Raw genomic sequence first — 25,365 nt, forward strand, 5'->3', positions numbered from 1 at the left:
TGAAGCTTTAGAAAAGTCTTGACTGTATCTTAATATTTCACTTTTTTTGTTCCTCTACATGTATTTGCAAAAGGGTTAAATGACACAAATCTATATTTAAGTGCTTTAAAAAAAGATTTCCAATAAATAAAAACTTCAAGGAACAAGAAAAGCATTGCATATTTTATTGGTAGTGTTTTCTCTTTTTCAGTGGAACATAAAATAATGGTGATTCTTAATAACTGATGGTACCTTAGATCAATTAGATTAGAAATACAGCATTGAACTTTTAATGAGTGACAAACACATAACATCCTCTGAAATCTCTGCAAGTAAATCAGTAAATGCTAAACAATGGCTACCATATATCTTTATTTCCTCCTTGGGAAGAAACTTGAAAAAATATATACATAAATATCATAACTGAGGGTTGCTGATAAGTCACATAGATTTTTATCATCAATTTCAGAATGGTTTGTATCTATTAATACTTATTTATTAATTCAGACTATCACAATATTTTAAGCATTCATTTAATTTGACTCTGTCAGCCATGGATTTGTTTCTGAAAAAGTACTTCTACAGTATTCCTACAGTGCTTTGAAGACCCTACAGTATGACATTTTTATTAGTTCATCAGAATAGGTCTAATGCACTTGAGAACTGCCAGTGAACACTTAGAACTTCATTGGAACCAAAGCCCAAAAGAAGATGAAAAAATTCTGAAGGTATATTTAGAAAATTACCTTTAAAACAATTATAGTATTTTGTGAACAAAATAATGTTCCACAAGTCCATCTTTATAAAAGAAAAATTTAAATAGTGATAAATATAAAAAAATCACTCTTCTGAACTTACATCCTTAAACTATTCTTTCATCAAAAAATGGTTTATTTGTATTTTTGTTATTAATTTTATGCTACAGCAATCATGTTAATATAATTTTCATTAATTAGCTTCAATTAAAAAACAAGTCTACAGAAAACTCCTGCATCTGCAATCTTGCTCAATCAAGAAAGGCAGAGTATACACTATTTAAGATGTCTCTAAATCAGACTGTTTTCTATTCAAAGTAATTTCTAGAAAAATTTGCTCCCTATAAGTTATCATGTCTTCCACATCTTTGTAGAAAAGCATTTCTTCAATGGATAACAGCTTATATTTATTCAGGCTGAATGCAGACTTGTTCTGTACAGCATTTAACATCTTTAGGGATGTTGTAACTGAATCACTCAGAGAAGAACAAACTGGGAAAATACGAGCATTCCACAAACTCAAACATGTCTTGTTTCCAGAGAACAGTTCCTCTGTAACTTTGAGATTCCAAATGTCTAAGCATGACAGGAAACAGACTCCAAAAAATTGAAGTAACTTTACATCTGACAATGTTTTAACATTCTTTTTCAAGTTGTCTTGCACTCCACATGCCATAGTTGAATACTTTAAGTGTCTATCCATCTTCAAGGTTAAGGAACACACAAAAGAATGTGCAGACAGGACGGCTGTTGTTATGATATAAGAACCACTAATAATGCAATTTTCCCCAACTGAAACATCAGGCCCCAATCTGGAATACTCTACAACTGAGCCAGGTGCCACAGAACATCTTGAATCCAATATACTTTGAATGATACAGGATTTGTTACTAGAGCATTCTGGTATTGCTGGAAAGATGCTAAAAGCTATGGACTGTAAGCCAAGCTCTGACTTCAAATTGCTATCAGAAGTAAAATGAAACAAATATTCTTCAGTTGTTCCAATGTGATAAAATTTGGAGTTATTAAGAACAACAACATTTAGTGATGTTCCTTGAAGAAGATGAAATATTCTCTGCCTCATGTCTACCAATTCCGACTCTTCTTTAGTAACATTTGATGTGTTTCTGGTATATTCCACAGTTGCTCCAGGTCCTAAAGCCTGCAGAAAGTCTCCATAGGCATCTATTTCACAGTTTAGTGTACCTATTTTTTCATAAAAAGCAAGTAACTTTTTTGCTGTTTTATGATCCATGTAAAATAGGCTGTCTGTGTAGACATACTCAGGGTCTAATTTAAGAGAGGGTATGTAACCCTCAGCAAAGTTTTGTTGAAAAAAATTTCTAGGTCTACACACAGCATCAAACTGATACATCTTTTCTATGCTGGGCTTATGAAGGAAACGATGGCAACTTCTATACTCGAGGTCTCTATGTTCTAAATAGTTAAAAGGTTCTAAGACAAATACTCCATGTGTCGTACCTACAGTCAAACTAGAAGGATGAGCTAAAGCAGTAAAGCCAGGTTTGTCAAACCTAATATACTCAGATTCTCCAATACTATAAAGTTCAATGTCATCTGCACAGGTAACCAGAATCCCAGGATTCATATGTGAGGGGAAATCAATGTACATGGCTAGTTTTAATTCCAACATCTGATAAATGGGGCTACCAAAAGGTAAAGCAGTGAAAATTTTCCCCAGAGCACTTGCATTTGGAAGGCGTTGACTGTAGCCACCTATATAAAATTAAACAAAATAACTGTTTTAAAATGTTTATAAGATTGTTTATAAGATTTAAAAACCCAGGAGCATCAGTTACAACTCAAAATATCTCTAAAGATATTTAAAATATACAGTATATTACTGTATCCCAGGAAAGAATAATAAATTCCAGATTACAAATTCACAGAGCAATTCTGTAGAGATTTGCTATAATGCAGTTCTAGATTAGGAAAGAATTGTAATATGCTTTACAGACTATGAATTGTTCTAACTCAACTAGATAACAAGTAAAAAGGACAATGAGCTAAAATATGACCTTATATCTACATTTTACACAATAAATTTCAACCATGTTTAAACGCCTACATTAAAAATCCACTTCATGGGGAAAAAAAATGTCACAAAAAACTAATATACATAATTATCTGTTAAAGAGTAATTTCCAGATGGAATGTTTTTCCTCAATTACATACACTTAAAGGAAGCAAAGGTGCATTTATTTAAAAGCATTTTACAATGTATATTTGTTTTTAATTTTAAAAGGCTTTTCCCTCTAAGATGAGCCTTATGACTTAATTCCTTTAAAAGTGTGTTCTCTTAAGTACATTAAATAGCTTACATCATTTTTACGTAACTAATTATAGTGAGAGGCATAGTAGAGTCATACAAAAATGGGTTCAAATTCTGGTTCACCACTTTTTAATTGTTTATCTTTGGACTTAACACTAAATCAGCAGATGTAAATACTTGCTTTATCATGTTTTATGAGATCAACAATACATGTAAAGCACTTACTACACAGTACATCATTCAACCAACGAGAGCTAATACTTTCTTTTTCATTTTCCAAATACTAACCAACAGTAAAGTTCAGTATTGTAAGAATTACCTACTTTTAATCACACTTGATCCTTGAACAATAAGGGTTTGAACTCTACCAGTCCACTTATATGAGGATTTTTTTCAATAAATACTGTAAGACTATATGACCCGAGGTTAGTTGAATCCCTGATGAAAAACTGTGGATATGGAGAGTGGAACTGCCTACACAGAAGACCAACTATGAAGTTACATGCAGATATTAGACTGTGTGAGGGTCAGCACCACTCACAGATCAATGCCTTATTATATATTTTCAAGGATCAATTGTATTAATATATATTTTCTGGTGTCTAACTTAATTTTTACTAAATTAGTAATAATAATAATAATACTTGTTCTGGAATAAAACTGTAAATTTGAATTTTTCTTTTACTTTTTCAGTTAGTCTTAAAATCAGAACTTGGATGCTTTACTCGGTATCATCTTTAAAAAGAATCATTGTCCGTATATGAATCCTAAAAAATAAAAAGTGCCTTGGTAACCATGTGGATGAGTGGCTCTAAAATATCTGTTCCTGAACTGGTACAAGTCCATGACAAAGTTTCGCCAGCCTCCAGTACATAGAGGAAAAATAACAGAGGTTTTTTCATATAACCAAAATTTTCATACAACCAAATTTGTCCAATTTTAAAAATTATATTCTGAGATTACTTCTTTCCTACCTTTCTGTTCCCTTTTTTGGTGTGTGATTTTCCCTCTTTTATACTTTCTTGTCAACTCCATGTTCTGTCACCACCTTTTCTTTTTGTTTATAAACTCCTAAGGATTATGGACTTTGGCCACCAGTAACTAGATAAAAATGTGTTAACAGAAGATTCTGTGTAAAGTCTGGTAATCACATAACTAAACCAGCCTCTCCCCTACAACAAGAATCCTTTCTAAAGCATTGTCAAGAAACGTTCATATTTTGATGAGTTCTATCTTAGGAAAATAATTTTCGATATGTATACCAAAAACAATACATGAAAAGTTGATGATTTATGTGATCTACAATTTTAAGGTTAAATTTTGTGAAAAATATTATGCTACTTACAACCTAAAAATATCAAGGAAAGCATAAAATATTTGTTTCCAAAGCAGAGTAACTTCAAAGACAAAAGAAAAAAAAAAAAAAAAGAAAGAGGGGATAGTATTAGTAAGGGAAAAAAAAGTCCCTTCGATATAAAAGGTAATATACTAAAAGACAATGTAAATTAGTACAGTGTAACATTACCAGAGTGAATTAATAGGATGGTAAAAGAATTCCATTCATCTCCATAAAGCTTTTCCAAACATCGAAGGGCACAAAGCGTAGATCCTCCATTTCCTTAAAAATAAAGTTAAAAAGCTCAATTTATTTCACAGGAAGTTACAAAAACCTTGCTATTACAGTAAATTTAGGTGTTATAACTTTGAGGATATGACCTTTGGCTACAATTAACCAGGCAGAGAGCAAAGGTACAGGCAAAAGAATCAAATTAAATACACATTTCCTAGCAATTAAATAATTAGTAATAAAACCCAGAGATGAGCCCTTGGTAATAAAAGTTGAGTTAATCTTCTCCTGAAAATAGTAGTAAAAAGAAAGAAATGATAAATTAAGCAATCTGCAACACTATAAGACTGTAAGTTTACACATTCACTTGGAGTTATGAACTGTAAAACCTATTAAAATAATTCTCCCATATGATCAAATATATGTGTTAGATTTACTTTCTAAAAAGTTTTTTAGAACCTGTTTTCCTAAAAAACATCTTAAATGTAACTTCCACTTACTAGTTACCATGGGCAAGTTATTTAACATTTTGTGCCTGAATCTCATTCAAACATGGGAATCAGAAAAGTACTGACCACATATTTATGAGGATTAAAACACTGGCTAATTAGGACATGCCAGTATCAGGTACAGATACCCTAACTCTGGTATCAAGGAGCTTCAGCTTTAAATATCACGTGGAAAATGGCCCCCAGGAAAATAGCATGTATTTTTATTTGCAAGGTAAGGTCAAAAGGCAAAGTAGACAAACTGGTTTTTAAAAGTAAACATCTATAATTATGCCATTAGACTGTGCTCTTTCACATTCTGCAATGTGGTCCCAAGAGGCCAAATATTTATTTTTCCTGATTTGATCTCTTCATGTAAGTTTCTGAACAAACTGTGTAGTTTGGAGGGACCTTAAGAGCCCTACTGATAAGGTCCAAAAGAATATTCACCATCTGAGTAAATTTTATTAAAACGAATAAAAGTCTCTTTTAAGTAACATAACATTCTGGAAGATTTTCATGGTAAGTCCACATGTGTAAAAACAGTTGCCATGCCTTTTATCTTTCTTAAAAAATAGTGAATTTACATAAAAAATTTAAAGTTTGTAAAGACTATAGGTGGTAAGACACACAGTTTATAAACTGTAAGCCACAGGAAAGCTTTTCTTCAATGATTATTCTGCCCACAATTTATGATATAAATCTGACCATAAATGTGTACCAATTTTGGCTCCAGCAGGATCAACAAAAACATGATATTGAACTCCAAGTGGTAACTCCTTTTTTTTCAGCTTTTCTGACAGCTGTTGCTTATAAGCAAGTTCCTGTTTATCATCAGCTGCTGTTATTGCAACAATGTCCCAGAATTCTCCAGCTGCCACAGGTTTGCCTATGTGGAGAAGCAAGAAAGTGATAAATATTATCAGAATTCTCTAGCTGTTACAGGTTTACCTATTTGGAAAGAAGGAAAAAAGAGGTAATAGTATCTCCAAAAATTTATCTTCTGCTTTTGAGAATTAGGGAATAATGAGTGGTCAGCTAGTAGGATTCAAAATAGTTCTAATGAGGATTGTTCACAAATTCTACTTTTTTTTCCTTTTAGATTACTTGCTCCTTTTATGGTCTACAGTCCCATTTATTTAGATTTTCTGAGAGTTGTAACGTTTCTTGATTAAGAGAAGTACTTTTGACTTGCTAAAGATGAGCTCAATTCGTAAATAAAGAGAGGAGACAAAGGAATAAATTAATCTCCAGCTTTGAAAATCAATTTTCACATACAGTGACCACTTAATGTTTGTTGGCTTCTTGAAAGATTAAACCCAACGACCCACTGCTACAATGTTGGTGTTCATAAATGTGGGCACTTTACTTTTTAATTGCCTTAAAATGAGCCATGCAAGTTTACAAAGGTTACTGGAGAATGACACCAAATTCTGGATAACAGAAAAGTTCCCAGCTCCCTGATGAACTCAATAAGAGACTGAACTTTTGGCTGACAGCTGGAAGCTCTTCTTTATTGATAAACAAGACGAATAAGGGTTTTTATTAGTTAACAAATTCTAGTCAGCTAGAATCTAATAGTCCTGAACATTTTACTGTAATCCAAGTATTATTTTCTGTATTTTTCAAGCAGTAACGTCAACAAAAATATGAACAATTAGATAGTTGTACAGGAAATGACAAGTGGCATAGTCCTTTAAAAAAACATTTTGATACAAAGTTACCCCTTTTAATTTTTAATCCATAATTCCACCGTGTTGTTTCGCTTTTCACTTAGTAAGCATTCACATCATGGAACAAACTGGTGAAGTAGGTAGGGAGTGGAAGTAAAGCTAAAATTGGATTTGTAAGAGTCAAATCACTACGCTTTAGATCTTCTAGGTTTATTTAAAATAATTTTTGCTAATGAGCTAACCAAATAACTTGGATTTATAGCTTCACTAGTCAGGCTAATAATTGTCTGTCTTCTCATTCCTCCCTATATATATATATATATATATATATACACACACACGCAACTGGGAATAAACTTAAAGAAAGAAAGTAACAAGCATAACGTAAAGCAAGGAGAGTGACAGAAGAATAAAAAACTCAAGAGGAACATTAACTGCGCCTGGGCCAGCGTCCTAGGCCCGTAAGTGATTAGTAAAAGGAAGTGGTAGTCCAGCAAATATCCCAGCACGTAAAGCGCCCTCCCTGTCCATTGCCGGGGAGAGCCAGGGTTCGTCCTTTGGTACCTCTAAGCTCTGCAAACCTCCGCAACCTTCGCTGGGTGGCTTCTCGCAAAGATACGCCTGGAAGGGCACTCGTGGCTGCCATAGCTCACTTTCCCCAACACCGCCCGGGACTTCCAGCTATCTCGCAGCCCAGCACCGCACGCATGCGCCCTGGGACGTAACCCGTTCTTTGGTCCGGTTTCGTCTCTGTCCCGCCCCCTACGTGCGTCTCTCACGTAACTACGCCCCCGAAGCTCTTTGGTTTGCCTAAGGAAAACCGCGACGGGGTGAGCTCAGGGCTTTGCTCCGTTTCCCTAGCAACGGTCTCCGGAACGGATAAATGGCCACCTAGTGATTTGTCGGACTGTGCCGGGTCTGGGCCGCTTGTTCCCAACTCATAAAGCCTTGCAGCTCGGTAGACCCGGTGAGTGGTCCAGCTTGGGCGACGAAATTTAGAGAACTGACCCGCTTAAGGAGAAGTCCAAACTACAACCTAGCTTCTAGCTTTCTCTCAGAGGCTATTCGTCCTTTCTAACTCGTGGTTTGTTTTCGCCAGGGGCAGTTCCCAAGGACCTCTTGAGAGTTAATTCCTCCCCTTGGGTCGTTGTCTGAAGCCATCTCCCCCAACCCCAGGTCCAGATACATACACAGTCTGAACTTTTAAAATCTGTACTCTCTTCAGGAAGCTTTGTGGCTTCTTTGCCCTTGCAGTTACTATAGAGTGAGCCTCTCCACACCTCTCAGTTTTGAGATCACTTAATAGGCTTTTGGAAGTTGTATAAAATTCTGCAATGAGGCCCTTAACGTTTGGGGCTTTTTGGCTGTTTCTCTTGGCAACCTTTTGTGTATGCAGATTAATCTAGAACTTTCAATAGCATTCCTGGGAATAAGGTGGCCTTATTGGATGTGTTTTTGGTAGGTATCGATAGATAAGTTTCTTCTCTTGTAAAACACCAAGTTTATGATGAGTTTTACAGATTCTTCTATTTATCTTTACACGTGAGAAAGCTATGAATGAGAGAGAATAGTGACTTAGGCTCTCACAATTAGTAAGTAGTAGAGAGAAGATTTAAGCAAGATATTTCAATCCCAAACTCCGACATCATTCTACCGCACCGTACAGTTTAATTTAGTTGAGAAGCCTGTCTTCATTAAAGTTTCATCAGGAACATAGGCATTCAAGGCCTTACAAGTTCTTACCATGAACTTAACTTAGTTTTTCTTCTACAGAATTGACCCTGTTATTTAATTCTGTACTTAGAGAGAAAGAATTTGAGTGAAAAGGGAGATTACGCTCTCATAGTTTTATTGTTTAAAAGCTTTCTTTTTTGTTAATAAAAACAAAACATTCTTATTAAGAACATTTAGAAAATACAAAAGACTTAAGTGAGGTGAGAGTGAACAAAAGGGAAAATAGCAAGAGAGAAAGTCAGATAACAATGGCTTAAATAAAGGATTTTTTTTTTTTTTTTAACTGAGTGAAACAAAGCCATTGCAAGGTTTTTATGTGACTTCCATTATGTATAAAAGGAGCATTTCACGGAAATGTGAAAATAGACTCTAGCAGAGAACGGGGCAATAATAGAAGCAGGGAGACTTGTTTGGAGGCTACTGCAGCAAGACAGGTGAGAGTTGGTGAAGACTTGGCCAGGATGGTAACAGTGGGGGTGATGAGAAGTTGGTTAGATTCTGGATATATGTTTGAAGGCATAATTAATACAATTTGCTAAAGGAATGGCTGTGGAATGTGAAAGAAAGAGAGGAGTCAAAGATAACTGCCTGAAGGCTGGAGCGACCATCAGTTGAAATGGGAAAGGATATGGATGGGGAAGTAAGGACAGTTATTGGGGTAGTAGGGAGAGTCCAGAATTTGGTTTTGGATGCGGAAAGTAAACAGATGTATATGTGTGCAGTGCATATGTAATGGGAGTTTGTATGTATATGTGTTTGCATTATACATGAGTCTGGAGTTTGCAAGACAGGTCTGGACTTAGAGATATAATCTTGGGAGTTGTCAGCATATAGATGGAGTTAATTTTTAAACTACAGAACTAGATGAGGTCCTAAGGAAAGAAAGGTCAATAGAGCCTATAAGCTGAGGGATTGTACATACTAATGAGGTAAACGCTGAAAAAGGTAACTAAATAAGAAAACTTCAGAAATGATAACTGTGAGGGGACTAAAACAGGGTGATGTGATAGACTCTATAACAGAGTGTTAAATGTATGTTAGAGCATTTCTTGGACCTGGGAAGAATGGCCATAGAAATGGATGCTACTTTTTTGCTGATACGATTATATTACTCACATAAAATGTGCTGGACATAAATATACTATATCAGCTATGTTTTTTGTCCTTCTTCTGTCTTTTCTGTTTTCTTCAAATTTTCACTAATATTAATTTTTAAATAAAAAATGAAAAAATTGTATACTATGTGAGTGGGAGTAAATCTCTGGCAGTTGATTGTAGTGGGTAAAAAAGTCAAGGAATTTTATTTAAGTTTAGGTTTTATATAATCAGACAGTGTGATAATGGTTGTTTAAACAGTCATAAGCTACAGTGACCAGAATAAAATATGTCAACATAGGTCAATAGGCCATTATTCTGTATAGAATGGAAATGATGTGTTTGATTTTGAATTCCACATTTCAAAAGGGACATCAAAATCATAACAAATATGATTTAAAATAAAGATTTCAAAGATTTGTTGATTAAAAAAAAAGGGGGACATCAGACAAACCAAACTATAATAAGTTGAAAAAAGATGTTCTTTGGAGGCATTTGGGCTTTTTTATTTTTATTTTTTTCTATTGGAGGAGAGTATCTGAAGAAGTGGCCTGAAAAGAAGTGAGATAGACTTTTTAAGAACTTTACCGAGGTATACTTTACATATCATTAACCTATTGTAAGTGAGCAGTTTAATGATATTTAGGAAATGTACTGAGTTGTGCAACCGTGATCACAAGCTAGGTATAGAGCATTTCCATCACCCCAGTAAGATGCCTTGTGCTTATCTACAATTAATGCCTGTTAGGTTATTTTTATTACTATAGGCATGGATATGACTGTTGTGTGAAAGTTGTAGAGAAGCACGTTAAATTTTTTCTTCTCCTTTATAAAAAGAAGCTTAAGCCAAATGGAGCAGGTCCTTGATTACGGACCATGGAGCTCAGGTACATGGCTTGGCCAGTTCATGCTGGGGCTCTCATCTTTTCCGTTACTTGTGCATCATCTCTGTTTAACCAGTCTTCCTCCTCTTACTCTTCCTGATGTGAAGTGTAAAGCAAAAATCTCTTTTTTACTGTTTCCTTTCTTTGAATTTAATTTCTCAGCCAGCCTGGTCTCAGACTATTTCTTCACTGATTTTTCCCACTGTAGCCTATTGAAGGAACCCTCACCACCTTTCTCGAGGGCAAAGGAAAACTTTTTTCCCCTAAACTTCTATTTTACTTTCTCTCTTAGTTTTTTTAAAGACTTTATTTTCAGAGCAGATTTAGGTTCACAGCAAAATTGAGAAGAAGATACAGAAGTTTCCAGTATACCCTCATAGATACCCACACATGCATAGCTTCCCCCATTATCAACATACCTCACCAGAGTGGTACATTAGTTAAAACTGATGAACCTACAATGACACATCACAATCACTCAAAGTCTGTAGTTTCCCTTAGGATTCACTCTTGGTGTTTTATATTCTATGGGTTTGGACACAGTATAAAGACATGTATACATTGTTATAATACTATTCAGAGTAGTTTCACTATCCTAAAAATCCTCTGTGCTCTGCCTATTCATCCCTCATTCCCCAAATCCTGCAAATCCTTCAACCACTGATTTTTTTACTGTTTCCATGTTTTGCTTTTTCCAGAATGTCATATGGGTGGAATCCTACAGTATGAGTCTTTTTAGATTGGCTTATTTCACTTAATAATATGCATTTAAGGTTATACCATGTCTTTTCATTGCTTGATAGCTAATTTATTTTTAGTGCTGAGTAAACAGTCCATTGTATGGATGTACCACAGGTTATTTATCCCTTCACCTACCGAAGGACTTCTTGATTCCTCCCAATTTTGGTGATTGTGGGTAAAGCTGCTATAAATATCCATGTGCAGGGTTTTGTGTGAAAATAAGTATTCAACTCCTTTGGGTAAATACCAAAGAATGCAATTACTGGATCTTATGGTAAGAGTGTATTTAGTTTTTTGAGAAACCCCCAAACTGTCTTCCAGAGTGGCTATACCATTTTGCACTCCTACCAGAATGAAAGAAAGTTCCTGTTTTTCCACATCCTTGTCATCAGTTTGTGTTATCAGTGTTAGACTTTTGGCCATTCTAATTGGTGTGTTATGGCATCTCATTGTTTTCTTAATTTGCATTTTCCTGATGACATGTATTGAGGAGAGACTTTCATATGCTTATTTGCCACCTATGTATCTTCTTTGCTGAAGTGTCTGTTAAGGTTTTTGGCTTATTTTTTAATCTGGTTGTATATTTTCTTATTGTTGAATTTTAAGAGTTCTTTGTATATTTTGTATAAGAGTCCTTTATCAGATGTGTCTTTTGCAAAAGATTTTCTCCCAGTCTGTGACTTGTCTTCTGATTCATTTGGCATTACCTTTTGCAGATCGTGTCTTTAATAGTAATGAACTATAGATTATAAACTATTTTTTTATTCTGTTTTTGACGTTGTATCTAACAAAGTCATCGTCATCCTAATGTCATCTAGGTTTTCTCCTAAGTTATCTTCTAAGAGTTTTATTGTTTTATGTTTTACATTTAGGTCATATATCCAATTTGAATTATTCTTTCTGGAGGTGTAAAGTCTGTGTCCAGATTCATTTTCTTTTTCATGTGGCTGTCCAGCTGTTTCATCACCATTTGTTGAAAGTTTGTCTTTGCTCCACTGTAGTGCTTTTTCTCCTTTGTCAAAGATCAGTTGACTGTATTCATGTCTGTCTGTTTCTAGGCTCTCTATTCTGTTCCACTGATCTATCTATCTTTCTATCTAGCTTTATAGTAAGTCTTGAAGTCAGGTGGTATCATTTTTCCAACTTTGTACTTCTGAAGTATTGTCTTAGATACTGGGAGGTCTCTTACCTCTATATATAAACTTTAGAATCAGTTTGTCAATAGTGATAAAATAACTTACTGAGATTTTGACTGGGGTTGTACTGAATCTATAGATAAGTTGGGAAGAACAGACATCTTGATAATTTTGAGTCATTCTATCCATGAACATTGTCTTTCTCCATTCATTTATTCTTTGAATTTGCTCACCAGCGTTTGTTTGTTTGTTTTCCTCTTATAGATCTTGTACATATTTTGTTCTATTTATATGTAAATATTTCATTTATGGTAGTGGTAATGGAAATGGTATTGTGTTTTTAACTTATTCATTGCTGGTATATAGGGAAGTGATTGACTTTTGTGTATTAACCCTGAATCTACAACTTTGCTATAATCACTTAGTAGTTCCAAGGGTATTTGTCTGTTCTTTTGAATTTTCTACACTGACAATCATGTCATCTGTGAACAGAGATGTCATCTATACATTTTTATTTCCTTTTTTTTTTTTTTTTTGTCTCATTGCATTAGCTAGGACTTTCAGTACAATGTTGGGAAGTAATGGTGAGAAGGGACATCCTAGCCTTGGACTTCATCTTAGTGGAAAAGCTTCTAATTTCTCACCATTAAGCACAATGTTAGCTGTAGATTTTTTGTAAATAGTCTTTATCAAGTTGAGGAAGTTCTTTTCTATTCCGAGTTGACTGAGAGTTTTATCATGAATAGGTGTTGGATTGCATCAAATGCTTTTCCTGCATCTGTGATTCTTCTTTTTAGCCTGTTAATATGATGGATTACATTAACTGGTTTTTGAATGTTGAACCAGTCTTGTATACCTGGGATAAATCCAGCTTGGTGGTAGGTGTATGATTCTTTTTATACATTGTTGGATTCGATTTACTAATTTTTTTTTTAGTATTTTTGCATCTGTTTTCATGAGAAATACTGGTCTGTAGTTTTGTAATGTCTTTGACTGGCCTTAGTATTAGGATAATGCTGGCCTCGTAGAATGAATTACAAAGTATTCCCTTCGCTTCTATCTTCTTAAAGAGATTGTAGAGAATTCATGTAACTTCTCCCTTAAATTTTGGTAGTATTTCCCAATGAACCCATCTGGGCTTGGTGCTTTTGTTTTTGAAGGTTATTAATTATTGACTCGATTTCTCATAGGTATACACCTATTCAGATTGCCTATTTATTCTTGTGCGAGTTTTGGCAGATTATTTCTTTTAAGAACAGTTCATTTCATCTAAGTTATTAAATTTGTGTGCACGGAGTTCTTCATAGTATTTCTTTACTATCCTTCCAATGTCCACAGGATCTGTAGTATTGTCCCCTTTTTCATTTCTGATATTAGTAATTTCTGTCCTCTCTTTCTCTCTCTCTCTCTTTGGCTTGGCTAGAGGTTTATCAGTTTTATTGAGCTCTTCAAAGAACCAGTTCTTGGTTTAATAGATTTTCTCTGTTGATTTCCTGTTTTCAATTTCATTGATTTCTGCTCTAATTCATATTAGTTTTATTCTCCTTTCTTTGGATTTAATTTTCTCTTCTTTTTCTAGTTTACTAAGATGGAAGTTTAGATTGTTACTTTTAGATCTTTCTTCTTTTGTAACATCTGCATTCAGTGCTATAAACTACCCTCTAAGCACTACTTTGGTGCATCCCACACATTTTGTAAGTTGTATTTTTATTTTCATTTGGTTAAAAATATTAAACAATTTATCTTGTAATCTTTTTTGGCCTATGTGTTATTTAGAAATATGTGTTACTTAGAAATGTGTTGTTAATCTCCATCTGTTTGGGGATTTTCTAGCTATCTTTCTGCTATTGATGTCTAGTTTAATTTCATTGTGATCTGGGGCAGATATTGTATGGTTTCTGTTCTTTTAACTTTGCTAAAGTGTATTTTATGATCCAGAATGTGTTCTATCTTGGCAAATGGTTCATGTGAGCTTTCTTTTTTTTTTTTAATTTATTTATTTATTTTTGGCTGTGTTGGGTCTTCGTTTGTGTGTGAGGGCTTTCTCTAGTTGCGGCAAGCGGGGGCCACTCTTCATCGCGGTGTGCGGGCCTCTCACTGTCGCGGCCTCTCCCGTTGCGGAGCACAGGCTCCAGATGCGCAGGCTCAGTAGTTGTGGCTCACTGGCTTAGTTGCTCCACGGCATGTGGGATCCTCCCAGACCAGGGCTCGAACCCGTGTCCCCTGCATTGGCAGGCAGACTCTCAACCACTGCGCCACCAGGGAAGCCCCCATGTGAGCTTTTGATGAATGTGTATTCAGCTGTTGTTGGATGAAGCAGTCTGTATGTATCAATTATATCCAGTTGATTGATAGTGTTGTTGAGTTCAACTATGTCCTTACTGATTTTCTGTCTGCTGGATCAGCCCATTTCTGATAAAAAGGTATTGAAGTCTCCAACCGTGATAGTGAGTTCTTCTGTTTCTTCTTGCAGTTCTTTTAATTTTGCATCACATAGTTTTACCCTCTGTTGTTAGGAGCATAAACCTTATCAGTTGGTATGTCTTTTTGGAGAAATGACCCTGTTATCATTATGTAATGCTCTCATTATCTCTGATAACTTTTCTTGCTTTGAAGTCTGCTCTGTCTGAAGTTGATATAGCCACTCCTGCTTTCTTTTGATTAGTATTAGCATTGTATATCTTTCTCCATCACTTTAATCTATATGTCTTTATATTTAAAGTGGGCTTTATTGTAGACAACGTATAGGTGGGTCTTGTTTTTTTATTTTTTTTAATCTCCTCTGACAATCTCTTTTGATTGGTGCATTTTGACTGTTGATGTTCATAATGATTATTGGTATAGTTGGATTAATATCTGCCATATTCATTACTGTTTTCTATTTATTGCCATTGTTTTTTGTTCCTATTTTTGCCTTCCATACTTTTTCTGGCTTTTGTGGTTTTAAGTGAGCATTGTATATGATTCTGTTTTCTCTCCTTTCTTAGCATATTGGTTATAGTTCTTATTTTACTTTTTTTAATGGTTACCCTAAAGTTTGCAATCACATTTATAACTAATCCAATTCCATTTTCAAGTAACATTATACCTTTTCCCAGGTAGTGTAAGTACCCTACCTTATAATAAGAAAATAAACCTAATTCCTTCCTCTATCCCTTATTACTGCTGTCTTTAATTTCACTTATGTATAAGTATTCATACATATATGATATATAATTAAGCATAGATAATTTCATACATTGTTTGCTATTAGTATTTTGACAAATTGTTATCTGATAGATCAATTAAGAATAAGAAAAATAAAAGATTTTTATTTTACCTACACATTTTTCTTTCCCAGTGCTCTTCCTTACTTTATGTAGAACTGAGTTTCTGAACTACAGTATATTCCTTTTCTTTAAAGAACTTCTTTTAACATTTATTGCCAGGTAAGTCTACTGGCAGCAAATTCCCTCAATATTTGTTTGTCTGAGAAAGTCATTATTTCTCCTTCACTTTGAAGGATAATTTCAGAGGGTACAGAATTCTAGGTTGGTGAGTTTTTTTCTAGCAACACTTTAAATATTGTACTCCGCAGTCTTCTTGCTTGCATGGTTTCTGAGGAGATTCAGATATACTTCTTTGTTCTTATGTTAGAAAGATGTTTTATCTTCTGGCCTCTTTCAGGAATTTATCTTTGATTGTCTGTAGCTCTCTTAGTTTTTTTGTAGAATATTTCAAATGACTGTCAGGTAATAAAATCATAATATACCTGTCCCAATATTAGCATGAGTTTTTTTTCCAGGGCATAGAGAGGGCAAGTGGTGAAGAATATAAATTAGGAGAGTAAATAACTAAATTTCAATTAGTAAGTACACTATTTATTACTCTTACTAGAAGTATATTAATGACCCAACTTTAAAATATTCAAACTCTGTTTTATGAATGCTAACCAAGGTTTTTAAGCTAGAAGAAACAAATATTTGCTATGTTAAATTTTTCTTATTAATTTCTTATTTCTGTCCATGTATTTTTCTGGCTGTTTTAATTAGTGTTGGTTGTTTTATATCTATCTTCTGGCTTATCACCCTTTAGTTTTTTCAGGTTTATAACTTTAGAATCAATGAGTGTGGAATAGAAACAGAAATTGAAAACTGGCATTTTCACAAGAGCTTTTTTTTAATAACAGAAATACATGTAGCTTTCTAAATTTTAGAAAGCAAATATATTTATAGGGGAAAAAATAAGATATCTTGATTACAAGTGAGTCTTGATTTCTTGCTCCAAATGATATTTTATGTCATTTGAAATGAACATGTAATGTTTCAAAGAAGCAAGCTTATTTACATTAATTTATAAACCAACTAAATTCCATTTTTATTTTCCAGGAGACATATACTGTTCGGACTGTTCTACTAAAACCCCTCTCTTTAGTTTTTAAAGAGCATTTTGTCTGTGATGTAAAATCATAGCAAGTCTTCATCAAAACAGGATTGATTTAATAAATTTATTGGCTAAATAAAAAAAGTATTTTAAAATTATAATTACTATATATATTATGGATTTCAGTCTATTGCACACATTTTATGTTTTTTTTAAAAATTTTTATTTATTTGTTTACCTTTGGCTGTGTTGGGTCTTCGTTTCTGTGCGAGGGCTTTCTCCAGTTGCGGCAAGTGGGGGTCACTCTTCATCGTGGCGCGCGGGCCTCTCACTATCGCGGCCGGCCTAGTCGCTCCGTGGCATGTGGGATCTTCCTAGACCCGGGCTCGAACCCGTGTCCCCTGCATTGGCAGGCAGACTCTCAACCACTGCGCCACCAGGGAAGCCCTATTGCACACATTTTAAACTAAAAGTAGTTTGCAACCACAATAGATATAAAATATTACTAATTATAATCCTTACAGTTTGCTTTCAAAAAAATTTTTTTTCCTTTTAAATGATTTTATTTTATATACAGAATCTTATCAGCTTATACGATAATTCTAGAGTCCATTATCCAGCATTCCACTTATTTATAATGTCATAACTAATGTTTACAAAATAAGGTACTGCAACATAGGTCATCAAAACTAATATTATACTTTAATACACTTTTAACTTAAAATAATGTACCTGTATTATTAGTATATAAAATTCCAGTGGATGGGTGTGATATCTAAAGGTCATTGACACAGTTACAAAGCATTTCTTTGAAAAATATCTTAAATATTTTTTATATATTCATTTGAAATTAAAAACACAGAATAAAGAGTTTTTACTTTTCAACATTTAACTTAGATATTCATTCATCATAAGCACTTACAGTTCCTATGTGTATTTACCACCAGTTTTTTAAATGGAAAAATTTGGGAACAAAGATGAGATTTATAATTGATGGGCATTGTATTTTATAAAAACATGGTTTTTATAATATGATTAATAATGTATGATAATTTTAAAATTAGTATTACAGTCAATACAAACTAATGAAAGATTTACTGATATATATATACACACACATACACACATTTTTTTTTATTGAAATATATTTGATTTACAATATTGTGTTAGTTTCAGGTATACAGCACAGTGATTCAGATATATTCTTTTTCAGATTCTTTTCCCCCTTATAGGTGATTACAAAATATTGAGTCTAGTTCCCTGTGCTATATAGCAGGTCCTTGTTGATTATCTATTTTATATATAGTAGTGTGTATATGTTAATTCCAACCTCCCAATTTATCCCTCCCCCACCCCTTCCCCCTTTGGTAACCATAAGTTTGTTTTCTATGTCTGTGTGTCTATTTCTGTTTTGTAAATAAGTTCATTTGATACTGATTTCTTTTTAAGCCCAGAACTTCTTTGAAACTGTAATTGGAGCCCTGATGCTTTCTCTAATGTGTTGCTGTACTTAAACTAAATTTGCCTTTTGAACTTTATATTATTATTTGAACTTAATAATATACTTTTATGTACATTTCACAAAGTAATTGTAAAATTATCGGAGTCTAAAAGGAACAGAAGGATTCCTCTTTAATGGTCATATTTAAAATTGGCAGCACTCGACAAGCAGGCTTTTAGGTAGGTAGAGGAGGAGCTATCAATTGTAGTATCAATTGAGGTACAATTGACATATAACATATTAGTTTCAGATGTAATACGTAATGATTCAATATTTGTATATATTGAGAAAGGATCACCACAATAAGTTTAGTTAACATCTGTCACCATACCATGCAAAATATTTTTTGCTTTTGAAGAGAACTTTTAAGATCTACTCTATTAACCACTTTCAAATATGAAATAGAGTATTACTAACTACAGTCACCATGCTGTACATTACCTCCCTATGACTTATTTATTTTATAATTGGAAATTAGTACCTTTTGAACCCTTCACCCAATTTGCCAAACCCCCACTACCCACCTATGGGAACCACCAATCTGTTATCTGTTTTTATGGGCTTCCTTTTCTTTCTTTCTTTCTTTTTTTTTTTTTTAAGATTCCATGCATAACTGAGATCATACAGTATTTGTCTTTCTCTGACTTATTTCACTTAGCATAATGCCCTCAAGGTCCTTTAATGTTCTCACAAATGACAAATTTCATTCATTTTTATGGTTGAATAATATTCCATTGTGTGTGTATACACACACACACACACACACACACACACATCACATCTTCTTTATCCATTCATTCATCACAAAACACATAGGCTATTTCCATGTCTTGGCTATTGCAAATAATGCTACAATGAACATGGGGGTCCAGATACCTTTTCAAGTTAGTGTTTATGTTTTCTCCATATAAGTACCCAGAAGTAGAATTGCTAGATCATATGGTAGTTCTATTTTTAGTTTTTTGAGGAAACTCCATACTGTTTTCCATAGTGGTTGTACCAATTTACATTTCTCCCTACAGTGCACAAGGGTTCCCTTTTCTCCACATCCTTGCCAGTACTTGTTATTTCCTTTTTGATGATAGCCATTCTAATGAGTGTGAGGTGATACTTCATTGTGGTTTTGATTTACATTTCCCTGGTGATTGGTGGTGTTGAGTATCTTTTCATGTACCTGTTAGCCAACTCTATGTCTTCTTTGGAAATATGTCTATTCAAATCCTCTGCCCATTTTTTAGTTGGATTATCTTTTTTGCTGTTGAGTTGTGTGATTATATATTTTGACTATTAATCCCTCATCAGATATATGATTTGCAAATATCCAGTAGGTTGCCTTTTTATTTTATTGATGATTTCCTTTGATGTACAGAATCTTTTTAGTTTGATGTATTTCCACTTGTTTATGTTTGCTTTTGGTGTCAGATCCAAATACCGTCACCAAGACCAATGTCAAGGAGTCTACCACCTATATGTTCTTCAAGGATTTACATGATTTCAGGTTTTACTTTCAAGTCTTTAATCCATTTTGAGTTAATTTTTGTATGATTTAAGATAGCGGTCAAGTTTCATTCTTTGCCATGTGTCTGTGCAGTTTTCTCATCACCATTTATTGAAGAGACTTTTTTTTTTCCTCATTATATATTATTTGGTCCTTTCTTGTAAATCAATTAACCATATATGTGTGGTTTTATTTCTGGGCTGTCTACTCTGTTCCATTGATCTATATGTTTGTTTTTAATGCTGACACCATACTGTTTTGATTACTATAGCTTTGTAATATAGTTTGAAATCAGGGCATGCGGTGGCTCCAGCTTTGTTCTTTTTTCTCAAGATTTTTTTTGGCTTTTGGGGTCTTCCATGGTTTCATACAAATATTAGGATTGTTTGTTCTATTTTTGTGAAAAATGCCATTGGAATTTTGATAGGGTTTGCATTGAATCTGTAGATTACTTTGAGCAGTGTGGACATTTTAACAATGTTAATTCTTGCACTCCATGAACACATATCTTTCAATTTATTTGCGCCTTCTTCAATTTCTTTCATTAGTGTGTTGTAGTTTTCAGTGTACAGGTGTTTTTACCTCCTTGGTTAAATTTATTCTGAGGTATTTTTTTCTTTTTTGATGCAATTGTAAATGGGATTGTTTTCTTAATTCTGTTTCTTATAAGTCATTATTAATGTGTAAAAATGCATCAGATTTTTGTGTATTGATTCTGTATTCTGTAATGTTGGTTTTGTTTATTAGTTCTAACAGGTTTTTTTTGTGTGTGTGAAGTCCTTATGGTTTTCTGTATGTAATATGTTGTCATTTGCAAATGGTGACAGTTGTACTTCTTCCTTTCCAATTTTAATGCCTTTTATCTCCTATTCCTGCCTTATTGTTCTGATTAAGACTTCCAGTACTATGATGAATAAAAGTGGTGAGACTGGGCATTCTTGTCTTGTTTCTAATCTTAGAGGGAAAGCTTTCAGCTTTTCACCTTTGAGTATGAGGTTAGCTGTGGGCTTGTCACATATGAACTTTATTATGTTGAGGCGTGTTCCCTCTATACCTAGTTTGTTGAGAGTTTTTATCATAAACAGATGTTGAATTTTGTCAAATGCTTTTTCTGCATCTGTTGAGATGATCATATGATTTTTGTTGTTCATTTTGTTAATGTGGTATATCACGTCGACTGATTTGTGGATGTGTTGAACCATTCCTGCTTCTCTGGAATAAATCTCACCTAATTATGGTGTATGATCCTTTTAAGGTATTGTTCAATTCTGTTTGCTAATATTTTGTTGAGGATTTTTGCATCTATGTTCATCAAGGAAATTGACCTGTAATTTTCTTTTTTTGTGATATCTTTGTTTTGTTTAGATGTTTGGGTGATTCTGGCCTCATAAAATGAGTTTCAGAATGTTCCCTCATCTTCTATATTTTGGAAGAATTTGAGAAGAATTCATATTAATTCTTCTTTGAATGTTTTAGGATTCACCTCAATCACTTTACATTTATTTTTTATGTATCTTTATGTATAAAGTGGCTTTCCTGTAGACAACATATGGTTGGGCTAGTTTTTGATCCACTCTAACTTTGATCCACTCTGTCTTTGTTTTGATGCTTAGACTATTGATATATTTACAGTAAGTCCCCTACATACGAACCTTCAAGTTGCAAACTTTCATAGGTGCAAACGTGTGTTCACATGTCCAATCACCTAAGTTAGTTTGTGTGTCTGGCATACACTGTCACGTGCATGCATCCTCTACAAGTGGTAGAGCTTTTGTGTACTTTACAGTGCTGTATAGAGTACAGTAGTACAGTATCTTTATTTCAAGCTAGATCTGCAAGAAAACGACTTCATTGAACTCCTTGCTGTGCAACACGAGGAGCTTACTAGTGAAGACCTGATGGAACTGGGGGCCCAGAGAAAGGACAAAGAGAGACAAGAGGAAGAAGTAGCTAAAGCACTGAAGAGATTCACGATGACGAAATGGCAAAGGGATTTTCTTTGTTTGAGGAGGCACTATTAGTTTTTGGGGCACATGACCTGAACGTAGATGGTACATGAAGGTTGCAGCAGCCGTTCAGAATGCAATCCATTGCTACTGTGTCATCTATGATGAGAAAAAAAGAGCTACTACCCAGACATCACTGGATCATTTTTTTCAATAGGTAGATAGAATTGAATCCAGCAAGGAACCAGAACCTGAGCCATCAACATCAGGCGTGAGTGAAATTGCAGCTTGCCCTCCATCTCCTACTGCTGACGATCCTTCAGCTCTACCATCTCCCACCTCCTCTCACTCCTCCAGTCAGTAACTCTTCTTGCCTGTTCACTCGATGCCAGCCCCTGTATACCAGCTGTTGTACTGTACTACTGTACTTTTCAAGGTACTGTACTGTAAGGTTAAAAATGTTTTATTTTTTGAGTTTGTTTGTTTTTTATGTATTATTTGTGTGAAAAGTATTAAAAACCTATTACAGTACAGTACTATATAGCCAATTGTGTTAGTTGGGTAATTAGGCTAGCTTTGTTGGACGTATGAACAAATTGGACTTACAAATGCATTCTCGGAACTGAACTCGTTCATATGTAGGGGACTCACTGTAAAGTGATTATATAGTTGGATTAATATCTGTATTTGTTAATCTTTTCTATTTATTGCTCTTGTTCTTTGTACCAGTTTTAGCCTTCCATTTTTTTCTGCCTTTTGTGATTTTAATTAAGCATTGTATATGATTCTATTTTCTATCTTTCCTTAGCATATCTATTTTACTTTTTAAGCCATTTCCCTAGAGATTGCAATAATCCAAATCCACTCTCAAATAACACTATACTACTTCGTATGTAGTATAAATATCTTATAATAAAAAATATTCTGGATTCTTCCTTCCTGTTCCTTGTATCCTTGCTCTCATTCATTTCATTTATACATAGCATAGTTACTTATACAAAAATATATAGTTGACTTCTAAACAACATGGGTATGAACTGTTGGGTCTACTTCTATGTTTTTCTTTTTTTCAATAAATACAGTACTACACAATCTGTACTGGTTGAAGCCACAGATGCAGAACCTCGGATAGTTTTGTGGAGGGATCACTATGGGACTTGAGCATCCATGGATTTTGGTATCTGTGGTGGATCCTGGAACCAATCCCCTGTAGATACTGAGAGACAAATGATTTTTAACTGTGTGGGGGTCTTCACCCCTACCCACAGCCATGTTTTTCAAGTGTCAACTGAACATATGTATGCATATATAATCAAATAAATTTTTGCTATTAATGTTTGAACAAACTTTTACCTGTTATATCAACTAAGAATAAGAAAAATAAAAGATTTGTATTTTACTTTCCCTTGTGCCTGCCCCAGTGTTCTTCCTTTTTCTTATGTAGATCTGAGTTTCTGAACTATACTATTTTCCTTGTCTCTAAAGGACTACTTTAAACATTTCTTTTAAGGCTGGTCTACTGACAAGAAATTTCCTCAAGTTTTGTTGGTCTGAGAGTCTTTTTTTCTCATTCAATTTTGAGGAATAATTTCACAAGGTATAGATTTTTTTGTTGGCAGGTTTTTCCTCTCAACACTTTAAATACTTTACTCCATTCTCCTCTTGCCAGCATAGTTTCTTAGGGGAAGTTAGACATAATTCTTATTTTTCCCTTTCTGTGGATAAGGGGTTTTCTTCCTATGTCATCTTTCAGATTTCTTCCTTTATCCTTAATTTTCTGAAATTTGAAAATGATATGTCTAGATGTATTTTTTTGGCCTTTTTCCTGCTTGGTGTTTTCTGCTTCTTTCATCAGTGGGTTGTATCTAACATTAATTTGCAGAATTTCACCATCATTACTGTTTCAAATATTTGTTATGCTCCTTTGTTCCTTTATCACTTTCTTCTCATTCTGTTATTTCCATTATGCATATTGAACACTTTTTGTAGTTATCCCACAGTTCTGGGATATTCTGTTCTGCTTTTTTCGGTCTTTGTTCTGTTTACTTTTCAGTTTTTGAAGTTTCTATTAACATATTCTCAAACTCAGAGATTCTTTCCTCAGCCACGCCCAATCTACTAAATTAGCTCATCAAAGGCATTCATCATTTCTGTTATAGTATTTTTGATCTCTAGCATTACTTTTTATTCTTTTTTATTTCTATCTCTCTACCTTACACTGTCCATCTGTTCTTGTTTGTTGTCTACTTTTTTTCATTCAAGTGCTTAGCATGTTAATCATAGATGTTTTAAATTCCCAGTCTGATATTTCCAACATCTTTGCCATAGCTGATACTGGTTCTTATGCTTACTCTGTGTTTTTTGTCTTTTAGTATGCCTTGTAATTTTTGTTGAAAGCCAGAAATGATGTACTGGTAAAAGGAACTCTTATAAAATACTGGTGTGGTGTGGTGGTAAGGTGTGGGTAGAAAAGAAGTATTCTACGGTTATATGTTAAGGTCTTAGTCTTTTAATGAGCCTGTGGCCCTGGGCTGTGGATTTCACAAGTGCTTCTTAGTTTTCCTTACTCTTAGGTGGGCAAGATAGCAGGAGTGGGCTGGAGTTGGGTGTTTCCCTTCCTCCAAATGGAAGGCTAGAGGGAGACAGAGTTGAGTATTTCTCTTCTCCCACGTCAGTTAAGCTCTGATAAAACCTCAATTGTTTAGTGTCCATTAAATAGTTTCTCTTGAGGGCAGACCTTATTAAGAAGAACAGAATTCTCTGGTGTATTTCAGAATTATTTATTTCCTCTCCCCTATGGAAGCATGAGTGGATTTTTGTCCAGTATTCACCCTGAGGACTTGTTAGAGCTCCTGGATGTTAATCTTACAAAAGCAAGGTGGTCCCTTCATTGACTAGGCCCTCCTGGAATTTTTAATCTCAGAGTTGTCAACACTGTGCCTGCAGTAACTTGTCAGTTATAGTTTAGGATTTCCTACCCGGGAGGCACTGGTTCCTCCAGAGATCTCTGCTGGTGAGTTTCTGCTCCTGTAAGTTCTGAATCTCTGTATCCACTTACCTGTCTCTGATTTTGGGGGTATTGGTTCTCTGTGTGACCTCCCTTTTCTGAGGAATCCAAGAATATGTGTTGATTTTTTTCATTTTGTTCAGCTTTTACTTTTTAGGATGGTGTGACAACTTCTAAGCTCCTTACATGTTGGACTGGAAACCAGAAGTGCCCTAACTTACTTTTTGAAGGGGCAGTCTATTTTGAGTTGCTAATTGAGCTAGGTATTTGCCTTATTAAGTAATACTCATTTTACAATGCTTGCTATGTGCCAGACACTGTTCTAAAGCCTTCAGGCCAACTCATTTAGTCCTCATAACAATTATTTCCATTAAATACTATTACTATCCATGTTTTATAGATGAGGAAACTGAGGCACATAATTTGGATACATAACAAATTGAGGATATACATCACTTGCTTGAGGTCACCAAGCTCAGAACAACTTATATTTTATTTTCTTTTTACTCTAACTACGTTATAAACTGGTTCAAATCATCAGAATAACTTCCTCTAAGTAATAGAATGTGGTTGAGGTAAAGCTCTGCCAGATGGGCCAAAACCTTCAGAAGCCCTGACAGGTTCTGTGTTTATACTTTTTGGAGCCCTGAGTCAACCATGTAGAAAGTCTTGCTTCCCTATTACAGAGACACATGAATAGACCTGT

At 34.4% G+C, this 25,365-nt stretch overlaps 2 protein-coding genes across 4 annotated transcripts in view; one reads left to right on the plus strand and one right to left on the minus strand.

Annotated features, from left to right (window-relative positions):
- Window positions 1-141: 141 nt before the first annotated feature.
- Window positions 142-7,486, minus strand: FPGT (fucose-1-phosphate guanylyltransferase). Of its 3 annotated transcripts, none has more exons than XM_082355579.1 (4): window positions 7,320-7,486; window positions 5,804-5,971; window positions 4,553-4,645; window positions 142-2,471 (listed from the first exon to the last, which is right to left on the minus strand). In XM_082355579.1, the coding sequence occupies exons 1-4, from the start codon at window positions 7,399-7,401 to the stop codon at window positions 1,015-1,017; spliced, it is 1,800 nt and encodes a 599-aa protein (XP_082211705.1). In that variant the 5' UTR covers window positions 7,402-7,486; the 3' UTR covers window positions 142-1,014. The 3 variants fall into 3 exon arrangements, with proteins under 3 accessions (XP_082211705.1, XP_082211706.1, XP_082211707.1); XM_082355580.1 differs by having other exon boundaries at window positions 5,791-5,971; window positions 7,320-7,474; XM_082355581.1 differs by lacking the exons at window positions 5,804-5,971; window positions 7,320-7,486 and adding an exon at window positions 4,002-4,128 and having other exon boundaries at window positions 4,553-4,641.
- Window positions 7,487-7,571: 85 nt separating this feature from the next.
- The window catches only part of LRRIQ3 (leucine rich repeats and IQ motif containing 3), a 224,187-nt gene continuing 206,393 nt past the window's right edge, over window positions 7,572-25,365 (plus strand). The window contains exon 1 of the mRNA XM_082356063.1: window positions 7,572-7,722. The gene's annotated coding sequence lies outside the window, so the exon portion shown is untranslated. The remainder of the gene's footprint in view (window positions 7,723-25,365) is intronic.

Source organism: Balaenoptera borealis (genome assembly GCF_965194805.1).
Source record: "Balaenoptera borealis genome assembly, chromosome: 1".
In the NCBI taxonomy this organism is placed as follows: domain Eukaryota; kingdom Metazoa; phylum Chordata; class Mammalia; order Artiodactyla; family Balaenopteridae; genus Balaenoptera; species Balaenoptera borealis.